Source organism: Conger conger, chromosome 4, assembly GCF_963514075.1.
Source record: "Conger conger chromosome 4, fConCon1.1, whole genome shotgun sequence".
NCBI classification, from domain to species: Eukaryota; Metazoa; Chordata; class Actinopteri; order Anguilliformes; family Congridae; genus Conger; species Conger conger.
In genome coordinates this window covers 40,139,943-40,157,296 of record NC_083763.1, presented here as the reverse complement: position 1 = coordinate 40,157,296, position 17,354 = coordinate 40,139,943, and the positions used below count along the sequence as shown (strand labels likewise).

At 42.9% G+C, this 17,354-nt stretch overlaps 1 protein-coding gene across 9 annotated transcripts in view; it reads left to right on the top strand.

Moving 5' to 3' along the window:
- Positions 1–17,354, top strand: part of erich3 (glutamate-rich 3) — a 32,941-nt gene that overhangs the window by 1,179 nt on the left and 14,408 nt on the right. For 7 of the 9 annotated variants that reach the window (XM_061237314.1, XM_061237313.1, XM_061237310.1 and 4 more), the window contains exons 2-5: positions 680–773; positions 8,602–8,727; positions 13,314–13,385; positions 13,599–13,727. In XM_061237314.1, the coding sequence (XP_061093298.1) occupies positions 680–773; positions 8,602–8,727; positions 13,314–13,385; positions 13,599–13,727 (421 nt within the window). The remainder of the gene's footprint in view (positions 1–679; positions 774–8,601; positions 8,728–13,313; positions 13,386–13,598; positions 13,728–17,354) is intronic. The other 2 variants (XM_061237311.1, XM_061237312.1) reach the window with 2 other exon arrangements.

Genomic DNA, 17,354 nt, shown 5'->3' with positions numbered 1-17,354 from the left:
CCAATAAAATGGAACCTGCGTCAGTGCAGGAGTTTTGAGCAGGGTGTTAATTCTACATAGGTAAAATGTAAATGTACGACTTGCATGGCCTGCAAATGGCAAATGTCAAATCCCCCTACAGGAACTTTATTGCTTTTAGGATTCTTACATTCTTAAGGTTAATATCACAGTGTTAATATTCCATGGTCCTTTATTTATGATTTCACTAATAATACTTAAAGGATGCAATTGATTGCAGAGAGACTATACAGCAATGTGTTGTGTGATCATATATTACTTTACCATTGTTTAATTTAATATACTGTTTGGGTAAAGATATAACATTATTTTATGGCACTATGGTAAAAATTTTTCCAAGAAGCACACAATGAATAATTTACTAACAGCTACATCAGAATTAGTGGATGTACTTCTAAATTTGTTTTCCAGTTAGTACACATACATTTTCTGGAGAAAATGTTCCTAAAATGGGATCCTTGAATTTAAATGACAATCAATAAAGCAGTGGGGAAGCCAATGCAGGAATTTACAGGAATGTTCCCAGGATCTATTGTTTAGAAAGGGAGAAGTTACCAAGACAAAACCAGGGCTGTGAAACACAAAAACATTTTTTAACTAAAGCTGAAACTGGGGTTGTTTTTGAACATTGTTAACACACACTTTCTTTTTTCTGTTACAGTATACTGTCAACCTACAACAGTCTCACTGACAAACACCTAGCTGGATATTTTAATAACACAAGAATAAGGAGACACCTCCAGAGAGTTGGACTGGTATGTCACAGAAACTAGAATTTGGTTACCCTTTTTAGTTTAGTTTCTTTGTTTCTGAACATGTTAGAGCATTCCAAATAATCAGGATGAGATTCTTATTTTAATTATGTTTTGTTTGTATTATCTTAAACATGAATTAGAATATTATGTTGTTAAAAGTAATCAGGAACCAGTAACAATTCTGAATATTGTATGACTTCTGAATATTGTATGTCTCTTTGTGCAGTTTCATACGGTTTATTTTTTCTTGATAAACAACAAAAATGTTTTGGACACTGAGCATGGAGTTTGCCCATTTAAACCATTTATCATGCTTTTAAAAGAATAATTTAATAACAGCTAAAGATGAATGGAAAACATCAAGTGTGTAGTAATGCACCAGATTAATATGTCATAAAACTTAGCTTTCCTTAATTAAGAGAAAGCATCCTTTGTTTAAATGGTTAAAAGCACAAAACAAATCATTGCTAGGGTTCCGATCCAGGGATATTTGTTTACACTGAGCGTAAGTGTAAAGTTTCTTTGCTATCATGGGGCAGCCTGTAGCTTATTGGTTAAGGTATACAACTGAGACCTGTAAAGTCGGTGGTTCGATCTCTGGTGTAGCTGCACACTGCTCCAGATCCACACAGCAGTTGGGCCCTTGCACATTGCTCCAGGGATTGTCTCCTGCTTAGTCTAATCAACTGTAAGTAGCTTTGGATATAAGCTAAATAACATGTAATGTAATCTACCGGAACCTACAAAGCCACATTGCACACTCGCCAGTATAACTGAACCAAGCATACCCAAAGGCCCTATAGCGATTTATTGTAATTGGGTGAATTTGACAGAAACATTAACATATTTCGCCATGTGGGGTTCCACCCATCAATTTTTTTATTTTTTTTAATCAGAAGGACATCCGGGTGATATTTAAAAGCTCAGCATAGCTTGTAGCTCTTTTTCAGCTGTTCTGGGATAAGTTTTGTGCTGGTTGGAGGTAGAACCTCTTCGGCTCTTTGGACTGTCAAAATATATTCTACATTACAAACATTAGAAGTTTTTTATTCATGCTTAAATGTGAGAGTTTGAATCTTTGTTTCAGGAACAGCTTTTTATTATTAACATAAGCCTAACGCGTATTTCACCATTGCAATTACAAATGCAACTCTATTTTAAATGCCTACAGTGCATGCCGTGGCTAGTGTGGTGACCCACTGGGTGAGAGAGGAAGAGAGAGCAAAAATAGGTAAATCAAAAAAATAATTTTCCTAAAAAAAAATTCTAAGTGCCTTCTGGGCACATTTCAATAGCCCCGAACAAAAAAATGCTTCCTTTTACAAAAAGAGACAAAAAAATAGGAACGCCAGCTCTCCGGGATTCACGTGACGGTGTTGGTCTGTCGTTATTAGTGGCGGGACCGTCCAATCCTCGCCTTTCCTGGCCTCGGAAGTCCCGCTTCTCCGCCTTGTCGTCCGTCTTTCTAATAGTGATTTCTAATGTGCTGGCTCCGCGCCCTCAGTCCTCAGCCCAGTTCTGTTCTCCCGCCCGGCCTTTTGTAGAGCGTCTCTCTCCCTCTTGAACTCGGTCCAGCTGCACCTGTCCAATCAGAAATGGTTAGTATTCATTGTTTGCATTCCCCACGCGCCTTTCCCCGGTGTTGCTGGCCTTGGTGCTGATTCTCCTCGCCGGGCTCTCTCCAAGGTGCTGACCTGTTAAATACGATCTAGGGAAATACACGTTATTAATTATTTTCCCTAGCTCTTGGCGTCGGCGCACGGGTCGTTCCACTCCCGTGGTGTACCGATCCCTGATCGGGCCGCCACAGTAGCTATCAAACAAAACGTCCTCATCGCATCACAAAAAGAAAACAACAGGCTAAACTTAGCACTCTCTTATTTTCCTTGGCAATATACTATAGACAGTTACTGTAACTCTCGAACAGCAAGAATACTAGCTAGCAGTTTGCAGGGCACAAGGATGGAAGACACAACATTTTTGCATGCTGGGAGAAATTGAGATTCTGCTCTCATCGCTGTCTGGGATGGGTGTCACAGGGTCTGCACTCGCTTGGTTTTCCTCCTACCTCTCTGGTCACTCCTACCAGGTGACTTGGAGGGGCTCAGTCTCCGACCCTCACCCCCTACAAACTGGAGTCCCGCAGGGCTCAGTTCTTGGGCCTCTCCTGTTTTCGCTATACACCATGTCTCTTGGTTCTGTTATCTCTTCCCATGGCTTTTCTTATCATTCTTACGCTGATGACACCCAACTCTTTATTTCCTTCCCCCCCGACACCCAAGTCACTACTCAGATCTCTGCCTGCTTGGCTGATATCTCTGCGTGGATGACTTCCCACCACCTGAAGCTCAACCTTGCCAAAACTGAGCTTCTCTACATCCCTGCTAAGTCCTCTCCGTCAATCGACCTCTCACTGACTGTTGAGGACTTTGTAGTTTCCTCCTCCCATACGGCAAAGAATCTTGGGGTGACGCTTGATAACTGCCTCACCCTGGCTCCACAAGTATCCTCCACTGCCAGAACCTGCAGGTTCTTTCTGTATAATATACGCCGTATCCGTCATCTCCTGACGGAGAAAGCCACCCAGCTCCTAGTCCAGGCGCTCGTCATTTCCCGCCTGGATTACTGCAACTCCCTCCTAGCCGGTCTTCCAGCGTGCGCCATCAAGCCCCTCCAGCTGGTCCAGAATGCTGCAGCCCGCCTGATCACCAGTCAGCCCAGGTCGGCTCATGTCACCCCACTTCTCATTCGCCTCCACTGGCTTCCTATTGCCACACGCATCCGTTTCAAGGCCCTAGTGTTGGCATTTCAGGCTGCTAAGGGGACTGCCCCACCTTACATACAATCCTTGATCACTCCCTACTCCCCTGCTAGACCACTCTGGTCTGCCAGCTCTGGTCGCCTTATGGTTCCCTCTCTACGTGCACCTGGCACTCGAGCTGCACGTTCACGCCTGTTTTCCGTTCTGGTTCCTCAGTGGTGGAATGACTTGCCTACCACTGTCAGGACAGCAGAATCCCTCCCCCTATTTCCTCCTTCGTCATTAGTGCATCATTGTAACCAGGTGTGTGGTATCGTTGCGGACCGTCCACTAGACGCGGTAAAGTGTAATTTTATCATTGCTAATTTGAACAATCTAAGGTTAGGGCTTGAGCCAGTATGTTTGTTGTATTGCTGTTGTATTTCTGTTAATCGCTCATACTGGTTGCATACCTGTAAAGTGATTGAACGTTTGTTTTGAAATTGCTGAGTTTGTCAGGAGTTTGTCAGGAGATTAGCGCTAATTTGATACTGCTTGTGAGCGATTTGTAGGTGCTTTAAATAGGCGTCTTCAGAGCGACGCCAGCGTCACTCCGTCCCAGTTTGTTATGTTATGTTTCACCCCATCCCAGTATGCCCTCTCCCCCGAAGACACCCCCTGCGACGTGGGCCTCCACGGCGCCGGAACCCCTCCAACCTCAGCTACCCCCCGCTGACCCCCTGTAAGGACTTTGCTGTCACAGGGGGACTATGGAACTGCTAGTCTGCCACTCGGAAGGCTGACTTCATCCCTGCATATGCCTCCCTCCAGTCCCTACAATTCCTTGCCCTAACTGAGACCTGGATCACACCTGACAACACCGCCACTCCCGCTGCCCTCTCATCCTCCTTCTCCTTCTCACACACTCCCCGGCCTTCCGGCCGTGGCGGTGGTACTGGTCTTCCCCCAGACCAGACCCCCCCCTTTCCCCCTCGTGGAAATTCTCTGTTCTCCCCCTCTCTGACCTGTCCATATCTACTTTCTCCCCCCTTACAGACTCTGATGTTTCTCAACTCCTGTTCTCCCACCGCCCTACAACCTGTGCCCTTGATCCTATCCCCTCTTCTCTTCTCCAAACTATCACACCTGACATTCTCCCATTTGTCACCTCCCTTGTCAACTCCTCCCTGTCTTCCGGCTGTTTTCCGGCATCCTCCAAGAGGGCCCACATCACTCCGCTACTAAAAAGCCTACTCCGGATCCCTCCATCATCCAGAACTACCGCCCGGTATCTCTTCTTCCTTTCCTTTCTAAAACTATAGAACGAGCCGCTTCTACTCAACTTTCTTCTTTCTTTTCTAACAACAACCTGCTAGACCCCCATTAGTCTGGCTTCAGATCGGGCCACTCAACAGAGACTGCACTCCTCTCCGTCAGTGAGTCACTCCATGCCGCACGAGCAGCCTCCCTCTCCTCTGCCCTCATTCCACTGTGTAGTATTCCCCTTGTCCTCCCTAGTTCCCTCCATGTGTTTCCTTCCCATCCCTGTCCTCTCTCCTCTCCCCAGGTCCCAGTCAGGTAGGAGGTTCGCCTCCCGCCAACATGGGCAGAATATCTCTAACCTCATCTTCCCTCCCAGATCCCCTGGTATTGATCTCTGTGTGGCTGGTGGCCTCTGGAACTGCCAGTCCGCTGTCCAGAAAGCAGACTTCATATCTGCCTATGCCTCCCACCTCAACCTTGACTTTCTTGCTTTAACTGAAACGTGGCTCTCACCTGAGAACACGGCCACCCCGGCTGCCCTTTCCTCTGCCTTCTCTTTTTCCCACACACCCAGATCCTCTGGCAGAGGAGGTGGCACAGGTCTCCTAATCTCATCCTCATGGAGATCTAGTGTCTTCTCCTCATCCCTCTCCTTCTCCTCTTTTGAATTTCATGCGGTTTCTGTTACTCTGCCGTGCAAACTGTTTGTTATTGTTGTTTATCGCCCCCGGGTCCTCTGGGAAACTTTTTGGATGAGATGGACATCCTCCTCAGCTCCTCACCTGTCAATGACACCCCCCTGATCCTCCTGGGTGACTTCAACCTCAACTCAGAGTCCACCCAGTCTACCTTTCTCTCCCTCCTCTCTTCTTTTGACCTTACCCTCACTCTTTCCCCTCCCACCCACAAAGCAGGCAACCTTCTTGACCTCATCTTCACAAGGAGCTGCACAACAACCAACCTCTCTGTAACACCACTCCATATATCTGACCACTCCTTCATCTCTTTCTCTCTTCCACTCTCCTCTAACACCCATCCATCTCTCCCACCGTCCACTGTCACCTGTCGACGGAACCTACGCCACCTGTCTTCCTCCACCCTCTCATCTACAATCCTCTCCTCCCTACCATCTGCGGTGTCTTTCTCTCGACTGTCTACCGATGATGCGGCTACAACTCTCATGTCCTCCCTCTCATCTTCCTTTGACTCTCTGTGTCCCCTCACCACCAAACTAGCTCGGGCCTCCCCCCCCAGTCCTTGGCTTTCTGATGCTCTACGAGCTGTCCGAACCGAACTGCGGGCGGCGGAGAGAAAATGGAAAAGGTCCTGTCTCCCCAGTGATATGGCTTCCTTCCATGCCCTCTTATCATCTTTCCATTCCTCTGTCTCTCTAGCTAAATCTTCCTTCTTTCACTCGAAAATTAACGCGGCCGCCTCTAATCCCCGCAAACTGTTTTCAACTTTCTCCTCTCTTCTGGCCCCCCCTCCCCCCCCACCCCCCTCATCACTCACACCTGATGCCTTTGTCTCCTTCTTTGAAAAGAAGGTCGATGCTATTCGCAATTCCTTCTCCCAACCCTCCACCCCTGCTGACCCTCCTACCCTCCCCAACTCCCTAACCTCCTTTTCTCCCCTCTCTGACGCTGACACACTGAAACTCCTTACTTCCCACCGCCCGACCACCTGTCCTCTTGACCCCATCCCCTCTCCCCTCCTACAATCTATATCTGAGGACATTCTCCCTTTTCTCTCCTCTCTAATCAACACCTCCCTCTCTTCCGGCACCATGCCCTCTTCCCTGAAGAGGGCCAGAGTCACTCCCCTCCTCAAAAAACCTACTCTTGATCCCTCTGCCCTGAACAACAACCGGCCTGTCTCTCTTCTTCCCTTTCTCGCTAAAACCCTGGAACGGGCGGTCTGCTCCCAACTGTCCACTTATCTTCTCCACAACAATCTCCATGACCCCAACCAGTCTGGCTTCAAGAGTAGCCACTCCACTGAAACCGCCCTGCTCGCGGTCACTGAGGCACTCCACTCTGCTAAAGCAAAATCCCTCTCCTCTGTCCTCATCTTCCTCGACCTGTCAGCCGCCTTCGATACAGTCAACCATGAGATTCTGCTCTCATCGCTGTCTGGGATGGGTGTCACAGGTTCTGCACTCGCTTGGTTTTCCTCCTACCTCTCTGGTCGCTCCTACCAGGTGACTTGGAGGGGCGCACTCTCCGACCCTCAACCCCTACGAACTGGAGTCCCGCAGGGCTCGGTTCTTGGGCCTCTCCTCTTCTCGCTATACACCATGTCCCTTGGTTCTGTTATCTCTTCCCACGGCTTCTCTTATCACTCCTACGCTGATGACACCCAACTCTTCATTTCCTTCCCCCCCGACACCCAAATCACCACACAGATCTCTGCCTGCTTGGCTGATATCTCTGCGTGGATGACTTCCCATCACCTGAAGCTCAACCTTGCCAAAACTGAGCTTCTCTACATCCCTGCTAAGTCCTCTCCGTCAATCGACCTCTCACTGACTGTGGAGGACTTTGTAGTTTCCTCCTCCCGTACGGCAAAGAATCTTGGGGTGACTCTTGATAACTGCCTCTCCCTGGCTCCACAAGTATCCTCCACTGCCAGAACCTGCAGGTTCTTTCTGTATAATATACGCCGCATCCGTCATCTCCTGACGGAGAAAGTCACCCAGCTCCTAGTCCAGGCGCTCGTCATTTCCCGCCTGGATTACTGCAACTCCCTCCTAGCCGGTCTTCCAGCGTGCGCCATCAAGCCCCTCCAGCTGGTCCAGAATGCTGCAGCCCGCTTGATCACCAGTCAGCCCAGGTCGGCTCATGTCACCCCGCTTCTCATTGGCCTCCACTGGCTTCCTATTGCCGCACGCATCCGATTCAAGGCCCTAGTGTTGGCATTTCAGGCTGCTAAGGGGACTGCCCCACATTACATACAATCCCTGATCACTCCCTACTCCCCAGCTAGACCACTCCGGTCTGCCAGCTCTGGTCGCCTTACGGTTCCCTCTCTACGGGCACCTGGCGGTCGAGCTGCACGTTCACGCCTGTTTTCCGTTCTGGTTCCTCAGTGGTGGAATGACTTGCCTACCACTGTCAGGACAGCAGAATCCCTCCCCCTATTTCGACGCAGACTCAAAACACACCTCTTCAAACTCTACCTTAGTCCTCCCTCCTGATTTACCCCGCCCCCCCCTTCTGATACCCCTATCCCTATCTAACCCCCCCCAAAAAAAAAAAAAAAAAAATTGCACTTATGATGACGACTATGTTTAGAACAGCAGTCCAGGTGTATTTTCCTAGTTCTGGATGTGATGCTTTGACTTGTGGTAGAACCTATGCACTTGTAAGTCGCTTTGGATTAAAAGCGTCTGCCAAATGACAAAAATGTAAAATGTAAATGTAAATTATCCTCCTATTAAAGTAAAGTTAAATAAAGTGCGTATGTTAGGTAACGTTACCTGGCAGTTTTAAGTTTAAGCGTACTATGCACGGCTGCATGTAAACGGGAATATTTAAGAACATTACTTTCTCAGTAGCTGTGTAAACAGCTTATTCCAAATATTATCTTATTAAGAATAATGGCAATAACATTATTTTAAACATATTCATTTAAACATATTCACTGTTACACATTCAGTCATTACAATATGTTTGGACATGACTGAATTGATCTGTTTACCTGTTAACTGTTTTGTTTCTGGTGACTTTTTCCAAGGTTTATTTTTTTACATTTTCTATTTTCAGCATTATGGTGATGTTATACATTTATAAGTGAAGTTAATATGTGGCTATTATATGATGCTAGATTACAAGAAGTGGGAGGATTGTTCCTGACAAAGAATATAGACTCAAGATAATCCGCAGAGATCACCAGAGACACGTGAGAGAATGTCTTGCCCAAGCAATCTTCCACAAGGTGCTCGACATGGAGGTGGGAAATGTTCAGTTAATTTTGATGTGTGAAGTTTTGAGGCAACCTCCAAAGACCCCAAAAATATTCTCAAGAACAATGTACAAAGGGACATTCAATAAAAATAAATAATATTTTTGAAAACACTGCAGCATATTTTTGAGACACAATATTAAAATACTTAAAACCATGTGACTTGAGAGGCATGTGACCAGTATTTCAACCCTTTTCCTCAAGGCGACACCAATAATGAGTATCAGCATTAAAGTGTGACCAATAATGCCATCAACTTGAGGAAGCTTTGCTCAAGTCAGTATTATGCAGTTAACCTGGTGATATGCACCTATATAACATAACTCAGGATAACTGAGTGTCAGTGTGCAACAGTGTCCACCTGGTTCTGTGCATATGTATAGTCAGGTCCAGAATTATTGGCTGCCTTGATATACAGTCAGGTCCACAATTATTGGCACCCTTGATAAAAATGAGCAAAAAAGACTACAGAAAACAAATAATACCATTACTCAGATATATTGTAATTTTCCAACATGTGGAAAATATTTTACTTTATTAATGATTCAATGGAATTGACCAAAGTTACACATTTTTCAAATGGCACCCCTGTTACTGGCACCCCTGTTTTTAGTCGTTGGTGCAGCCTCCCCTGGCAAGGATAATGGCACTGAGCCTATTGCTATAATGTTTAATAAGGTTGGAGAACACATTTGGAGGGATCTTGGACCATTCCTCCATGCAGAACCTTTCAAGATCCTTAGGTTTGCGCTTATGGACTGCCCTCTTCAATTCAGACCACATGTTTTTGATAGGGTTTAAGTTTGGAGACTGAGATGGCCATTGCAAAACATTGATTTTGTTTTCACAGAACCATTTCTGTGTTGATTTTGAAGTATGTTTGGGGTCATTATTTTGTTGGAAGGTCCACCTATGGCCAAGTCTCAGCTTCCTGGCAGAGGCAACCAGGTTTTTAGCTAAAATGTCCTTTGTACTTCGTGGAATCCAAGACACAACTAAATTCTGCAGTTCTTGAACTGTGGTCCTTGGGTTCTTCTTTGCCTCCCTCTCCATCTTCCTCACTGTGCGTGGGGGCAACATGCACTTGCTTCCTCTTCCTGGCAAGTTTTCCAGATGTTTGAAACTATTTGATTATTGCCCTAACAGTGGTTAGTGGTATGTTTAACCGTTTATGTATTCTTTTGTACCCATTACCTGACTTGTGTAGGTCAACAACCATCTTTTGATTTGACAGTTCTTTGACTTTCCCCATGGTCATGGAAGACAAAGGGATTTTACATGTGTGTTACCTCATTTTTAAGGCCACAATACAGTTCCTTAAGACTGAGATTAACTTAAATAAGTAGAATTTTACTGCAGATTTAACGTTGTTTGGTTTTTATTTAAAATAATCTTTAAGGGTGCCAATAATCTTGACACCTACATTTTTCATAAAAAATAGTATTACTCAATAAAAAGAAAAGAAAAATTAGAATAATTGTATTAGGATAAAAGTATATAGTTTTCCAATATGTTTGGACATAAAATATAGCTCATTATCTGGGTTTAATTTATACAGCCTTTTTTGCTCATTTTCATCAAGGGTGCCAATAATTCTGGATCTGACTGTAAAGAAGACAAAACATTGAGTATATGCTAATAAACAACACACATAATAATCTATGATAAGAATATATCTATATTAATATAGATAATTAAACCTGCAAGCAGGGTTGAAGGGGGCCAAGCAGTCCAGCAGAGCAGGGTCGCCAAATCGTATCGTCTGACACATGAACCACTTTTGTTAAGGGAAACACATCAACACTTACGAGGCAAAAAGTTGTTTTTGCTTATTGCAGCGCCACCAATAGCCAAATGAGACCACATCCACATCCTTAGGAAGGAGTCCTGAGTCCATATACCAAGAAAATAAAAAATCCAATGAAATCTAATATGGCGGTCACAACAATGAGGTTGTCATAAAAAGTTGGGACCTCTCACAGTTTCACCACACATTTTTGTTTTCAAGCAAACACATCACCAGTTATGAGCCAAAACTCATTTTTGCTTATTGCAGCACCCCCCATTGGTCAAATGACGGAAAATCTTTGGTGCTTTTTCAAAATGGATTCCCGGGTCCATGGACCATGAATTATGACCTCACTTCCTGTTTGGCAAGTTTGCCGCCATTTTTAATTGACTGTAATTGACAAATGCATTTGTCTCTGGGATCTCCCAAGATGCAACCACACACAAGAATAACTTTTTTAAGGCAAACATGTCGACAGTTATTGAGCAAAGCACATTTTTACTTATTGTAGATCATTTATTTATAATTTATAATTTATTTGACCCAGTGGTCAAATGACTTAGGTTTTTTTGCGCGTCTACAGGAAGGGGTCTATGTACTGCATTTGGTGTTGATACATCAAATTGTTTCTGAAATATGAGTTCACTTGCTGTTTGGTGACTTTGCCGCTGATTTTGACTGCCTGTGATAGACGAACGCTTTCGAAAATCCAAAATTTGTGGCCAAATTGGGGGAAATTGACGTCAATAGGTGCATTGAACTTGGCTTGATCCAAGGAATCCTTTACATACATTTAATCCAACAGTACATTTTAGAAAATTGGGCATATGGCTCAAAACTTACATGCATAATTGTACCTCCAGCTTTGACCCGTTGGTGGAGAAAGAGCACTCGAGGTAGAGACATGAACTGTCCTCAATCAGTGTGGAAAATTTAAAAAATTTTTACCATAAGGTTCTAGGGGCTGCCATAGCCACCCTAGCCAGAAGAAAAAGATGATGATGATGAATAAAAATAATAAGAAAAGGTAAAAAGACACTGTGTGCCTACACAGCTTCGCTGGCCTTTGTACGGAGAATTTCAAAATTGTATTTAGTCTGGGACTAGGCTATGTCATATAACTATGTTATATTCACCATCTGGGGAACCTATATTCTTTTATATAACCTATATTCATTTATTTATTTCAATACATTTATTCTCATATTTCAATGAAAACCATATGCCCAAATTTATTGGTACCCCAAACAATTATTGTTAATAAAAATCAAACGAAGTTAAATTGCCAGTTTTTAAAATGTAGTTAATCTTAGTCTAAACTAACTATATTGTGTCATTCTATCACTATGTCATTCTATCACTGTTTCATTAGAATACAAAAATATGGTAACAATCATGCCAAATCCCTTTATTTTCCATCACCGTGTGGAAAGCCAAAGACCTATCAATCAAGAGAGAGAGATGGTAATTGACTGTCACACGTCTGGTAATGGGTACAATAAATGGTTAAACATGCCACTTAGCACTGTGAGGGCAAAAATAAAAACATTTAAAACATGGAATTTTTGAACTTGCCAGGAAGAGGATGAGTGCAAATTGTATCCACAGACGGTGAGGAAGATGGAGAGGGAGTCCATAAAGAACCAAGGACTACAGATGAACAATTGCAGAGATTGGTTGCATCTTGGGGTCACCAATCTCAAAAAGAACCATAAAATGGCACCTCCATACCAACAAAGTCTTTGGAAGGGTGGCATGAAGACAGCCCTGAGCACCATAAGCAAACCAAGCATCTGGATGTCATTAGAATTAGAATTAGGGTGGTCAGATTAACATTTTGGCCATACCCACCATCAACATGTTTTGCGGCAAAATGGGGAGGCATACAAGGAGAAGCACCTCATGTCTTCTGTCAAATATGGAAGTGGGTCATTGATGTTTGGGAGATTTTTTGCTGCCAGTGGTCCAGGGGCACTATTTCAGATCAATGGCACAACGATTTCCATAAATTTTGGCTGAAAATCTGGTTAAGTGTGCAAGGAAGCAGGACAATGACATCAGAATCCAGAAACCACAGAAATGGTTAAGTGAAAGCAGTATCCATCTTCTGCAAAGGCTATCTGAGTTTCCAGACTTAGATCCCATCAAAAACCTATGGGCTGAACAGAAGAGGGGGGCCCATAGGCACAAACCCAAGGATATCAATGAGTCTAAAAATAATAGTCAGAAATCTCTTGAAATGTGTTCTCTAATCTTATGGGAAATTATATTTAAAAAAAACTATTGGCTGTCATCTTTGCCAGTTTGTGGCAAAGTATTAAACCAGAGGTGCCAAAAAACCTGTTTTTTTAGGGAAATCTTTTATTTTTAAAAAATGGAAGATGTTGGTTGATTCCATTGAATCATTGATAAAGCACAGTACTTTAAACATATTGGAAAATAAAGTTCATGTCAATAATGGTATTATGTGTTAGTTTACAGTATTATTCATGCATATTTATCAAGGGTATCAATGATGGAGCCCACTGTATGTGTTTGTGTCTTTGTGCATACTATAACCCTCATCACCTTAAGCAGGAAATATTATTTCAGCTAGCTCATTTTGGAAAGTAAATAACCATAAGCAAGTATGCAAAATTTGGATAAGTGTACAGAGATGCTTCAACTGTGGTAATTAGCTTGAGAAGTTCTGCTCTGGGGTGACTATTTCACAAGAAGCTTAAACCAGAATATGGTGAATATAGTCATGTGTTTGTCTTCTTATTTTGTATTCTTTACAATCTAGCGCCACCACCAGATAGAAATCAAAAGAAAGCTGGAAGATTTTTCAAGGAGAGAACGGGTACATAAAATCAAGGTAAATTACTTTGTTTCAAGAAGTATTTAATCAGTCATAGCCTGTGTAGTACAAAACTTAATAGGCAATGTTATGTAAAATTGTCTGTGTCATTTTCCTTTGATAGTTATTGGACTGTTGTTGATTTTTACTAAATGTCCTTTCATTTGATTACTGAAGTTAAAAGAAATGTAGTGAGGGTTGGATACTCATAATGTCCATCTGTATTGTAAGGTGGAACGCTCCAAAAGATATGATGAAGATATTATTCCTTTACTATCTCCTAAGCCACCATCTGCTCCTAGAAATGGCCACAAACAGCCATCTGGTACAGAAGGAGAACATTCGGAATCCTCTGAATCTGTGAGTGAAGTCAGTCATGAATCGTGAGTGTACACATAATGTATAACTATCCTGACAATGACAAAGCTACAAATGGCTCCAGAATTATTGGCACCCTTGATAAATATACACTGTAAACGAGTAAACTAGAAAGTAATACAGTTATTGACATAAGCTTTGTTTTCCAACATGTATAAAGAAGTGTGCTTTATTAATTAGACTTGCTGGAATCAACCAAAGTCTTACATAAAAAAATTAAAAAAACTTCATGCCCCTAGGTTCATGCTGTGTGCAAACGCCCCTGGCAAGCTTGACAGCTATGATTCCTTCCTTATAATTTGTGATCAGATTAAACAATACATTTGGAGGGATTACTCAATGCAGAACTTTTCAGAATCATTGATATCCTTGGGATACCCCCCTCTTAATTCAGATCATAGGATTTTCATGGGATTTTAGTCTGGAGACTGAGTTGGCGATTGCAGAAACATTGTTTTTGTTTTTCTTAACCATTCCTGTGTAGATTTTGATGTATGTTTGGAGTCATTGTCCTTCTAGACAACTACCTACGACCAATTCTCAGCTTCCTAGCAGAGGCAACCAGTTTTTCTGCCAAGATTTCCTGGTACTGTTTGTGCCATTGATCTTAAATAGTGCCCCTGCACCACTCACAGCAAAACATCTCCAAAGCATCAATGACCCACTTCCATATTGGACAGTAGGTATGAGGTGCTTCTCCTTGTATGCATTCCATTTTGCCACCAAGCATGTCAATGGTGTGTCTGGCCAAAACAATGGTCAATTTTGGTCTCATCTGAACATAGCACCCTCTGAGGTTTGGCAAACTCAAGATGTTTGGTTGGTATATTCAACAGGTTATGCTTTTTTTTTACCTGACTTGTGATGGTCAATTACCATCTCTGTGTCAGGGTTGGAGGTAGTACTGGTTGTGGCCACCAGGGGGGCTTATTACTTTCACCTGGTGGTCATTAGTGCGTACTTGATGTCTACCTCCTGAAGGTATTTAAAGCCCTCATTTCCCCTCAGTCTTCGCTTCGGTGTCACTGTTCGCTCAGCCACCTAAAGCCGGTATTTAGCACATGGTAGACTCAGCAGCTAACGAGTCAGGTATTGTGCTGGTTCACATTGTGTTCAAAAAATGGTAAGGAAGGGGTCTGCGTGCTAGTGTGTGTACACTGCGACCGCCTTCCTTTTAGTTCTGTTGTTCTTTGTTTCTTTTTATTTTCGGCTCATGTGAGTCCGTGGGTGAGGGACGTTGTCCCTGGTATTTTGTATTTTGATTTGTGTATTATTTCGGAGCTGCGACTCCTGAATCTTTATTTTTGTTCGCCCAGTCTTTTATACTGGGTTGTACTTTTATTTTGGGTTTTCCCCGGTCCGGGAGAGGAGTGCTAGCCTTTATGCACTCATTTTTGGTTTGTGATTTTCGCCCTGGTTTTGTAGGGTAGTTTTATTTTCAGAGCCGTTATTTGGGGCTCTTCCTTTTATTTGTGCGGAGTTGTCTCCGAGTTTCAGAGCTGTCTCCTCTACCCCCCGGGGTCTTAGTGGCGGGCACGTTTGTGTGTCCGCTTACAAGGGATTACCCCTTAGTCACACCTGGCTCTCCGCACCTCCTCAACCTCATACTCTGTCTTCTGAATTGACAGTTCTTTGACTTTTGGCATGCTGATAGTTGACAATGGGATTTTGCATGCTTGCAGAAATGCTTGTTTGCTTAATTTGTTTTTTATTTTTGTTATACCCTCATTTTTGTGAAAAATATTTTAAAAAAAGAAGTATATAGTTGTCCAATATGTTTGAATATAAAATATAGATCATTATCCATGTTTGTTATATGTAGGCTTTTTCTCCATTTGTATTAATAGTGCCAATAATTCTGGAGCACACTGTATGTGGGAGAGACTGAGGCATTTTTTGTTTAGGCACAATTTACTTTAAAAAGACGAAAGGCTTGTTCAGAAATTCTGCAGCTTTTGAGCAGTCTGGGAAAAATGCTTGTGGCACATCATGTTTCCTGATTGATTTGTCCTTGCTGTGAATTGGATCTGCCCAAGCTGCCCGCTTGTGAATTGCCCATCTCTGTGGCAATGAATTATGGCACATTTGAGAGAAACAATAATAATAATTAATCTGCCTACTCCTGGTTGGAACCGTGGGGGGCTGGACCCTGTCCCAGCAGACATTTGGTGAAAGGTGGGAATATACCCTAGATAGGGCAGTAATTTATTTGCAGAGCTGACACACCATTCACTCACACATTCATACCCTAAGGACTCCTAAATTAACTGAACCTGCATTTCTTCAGAATGTGAGAGTAAACCAGAGGAAGCCCACACAGACACAGAGAGAACACATAAACTCCACACAGAAAGCTTTTGGCCAGATTTACTAAGCCTTTTGCGATGATTTTCAGGCTCACATATGACCCATTTTGCCAAGGAAACATGCGTTATGTGTATCATATGTTCGTGGCGCAAGGGGTTGGAACCACAGTATGCATGTGATCTAGGCAAGTCATCTCGAGCTGCGCTTAATGAATATGCATTTAAGGGTGGATCATGCAAATAAAGGGCGGAGATAATATAAATGTGGCTGATTATGTATTCCGTTGAATTTACTAAAGTTTACTAAACGAGGGTCGATTTGTGTGTGAAATTTATCCGCCTGTAAATAGCAGGCGTAAACCACAAGCGAGACAGGCTCTGAATAATCTTTGCAACAAAAATCACGCTATTTCAACTTCAAGAAATCAAACAGATTATTAATATTAAATATGAATTAATGATTGCAGTCAAGCAATAATTAAGGCTAAGTGTTTCTCAGATACAATATTTAGAAAAGAATGAATTAAATTAACCAATATCTTATGCAAAGCAAAATTTGAGTAGGCTGGATGCATTGATATGCTGCTTTTAATCGCTTTTGTTCATCGCGGAAAGACATGCTCTAACAGAACATTGTTAGAAACCGAGCATGCTCAATGGACATTGCTAAAATAGTAAAAACAGGATTGTTTGTTTTGATTAGTTATTGATTAGTTGATTAGTTATCCCTCAAAACAATCACAGAAAACAATGGGGAAAGACGTCTGTGACAAATGACCAGCCATAAAAATAAGTGCACTTCTGGGGGAAATAAAATATGTCATGTCTCCGACACGTTCCAATTCTATCCCGGCAATAGTCAAGTTCATCTCCCATTTAATTCAAATGACAGTAGCCGCCACAGCTGGAATACGGATACGCATTTTTACGTGGCAGCCAATACAAGGAATATGGCACACACAGTGAAGATATTCACTGCACTAAACTGTTCGTGTTATCTGCGCTGTTTAAGATCTGCCTGTTTTGTAAAATGCGGTTCGTAGGCAGTCCCATTCTCTGATTGCGTAATGAGCTGTAGCCTTCATAAATAATACATTAATTTCAGGCAGGCTGCGACTGCACCAACATTCCCCCGTCAGGCACCATTTTGCGCTGCAGGTTTCATGTGAGGAAATCTGGCCCTTGGAACCTACTCACTGCACCACCATGCTGTACAGTGGTAGTAGCAGTAATAATAACAATAATAATAGTTGTTGTGTTTAATTATTATTGTGTCACTGTAACATAGTCATAGAGGCTGGAA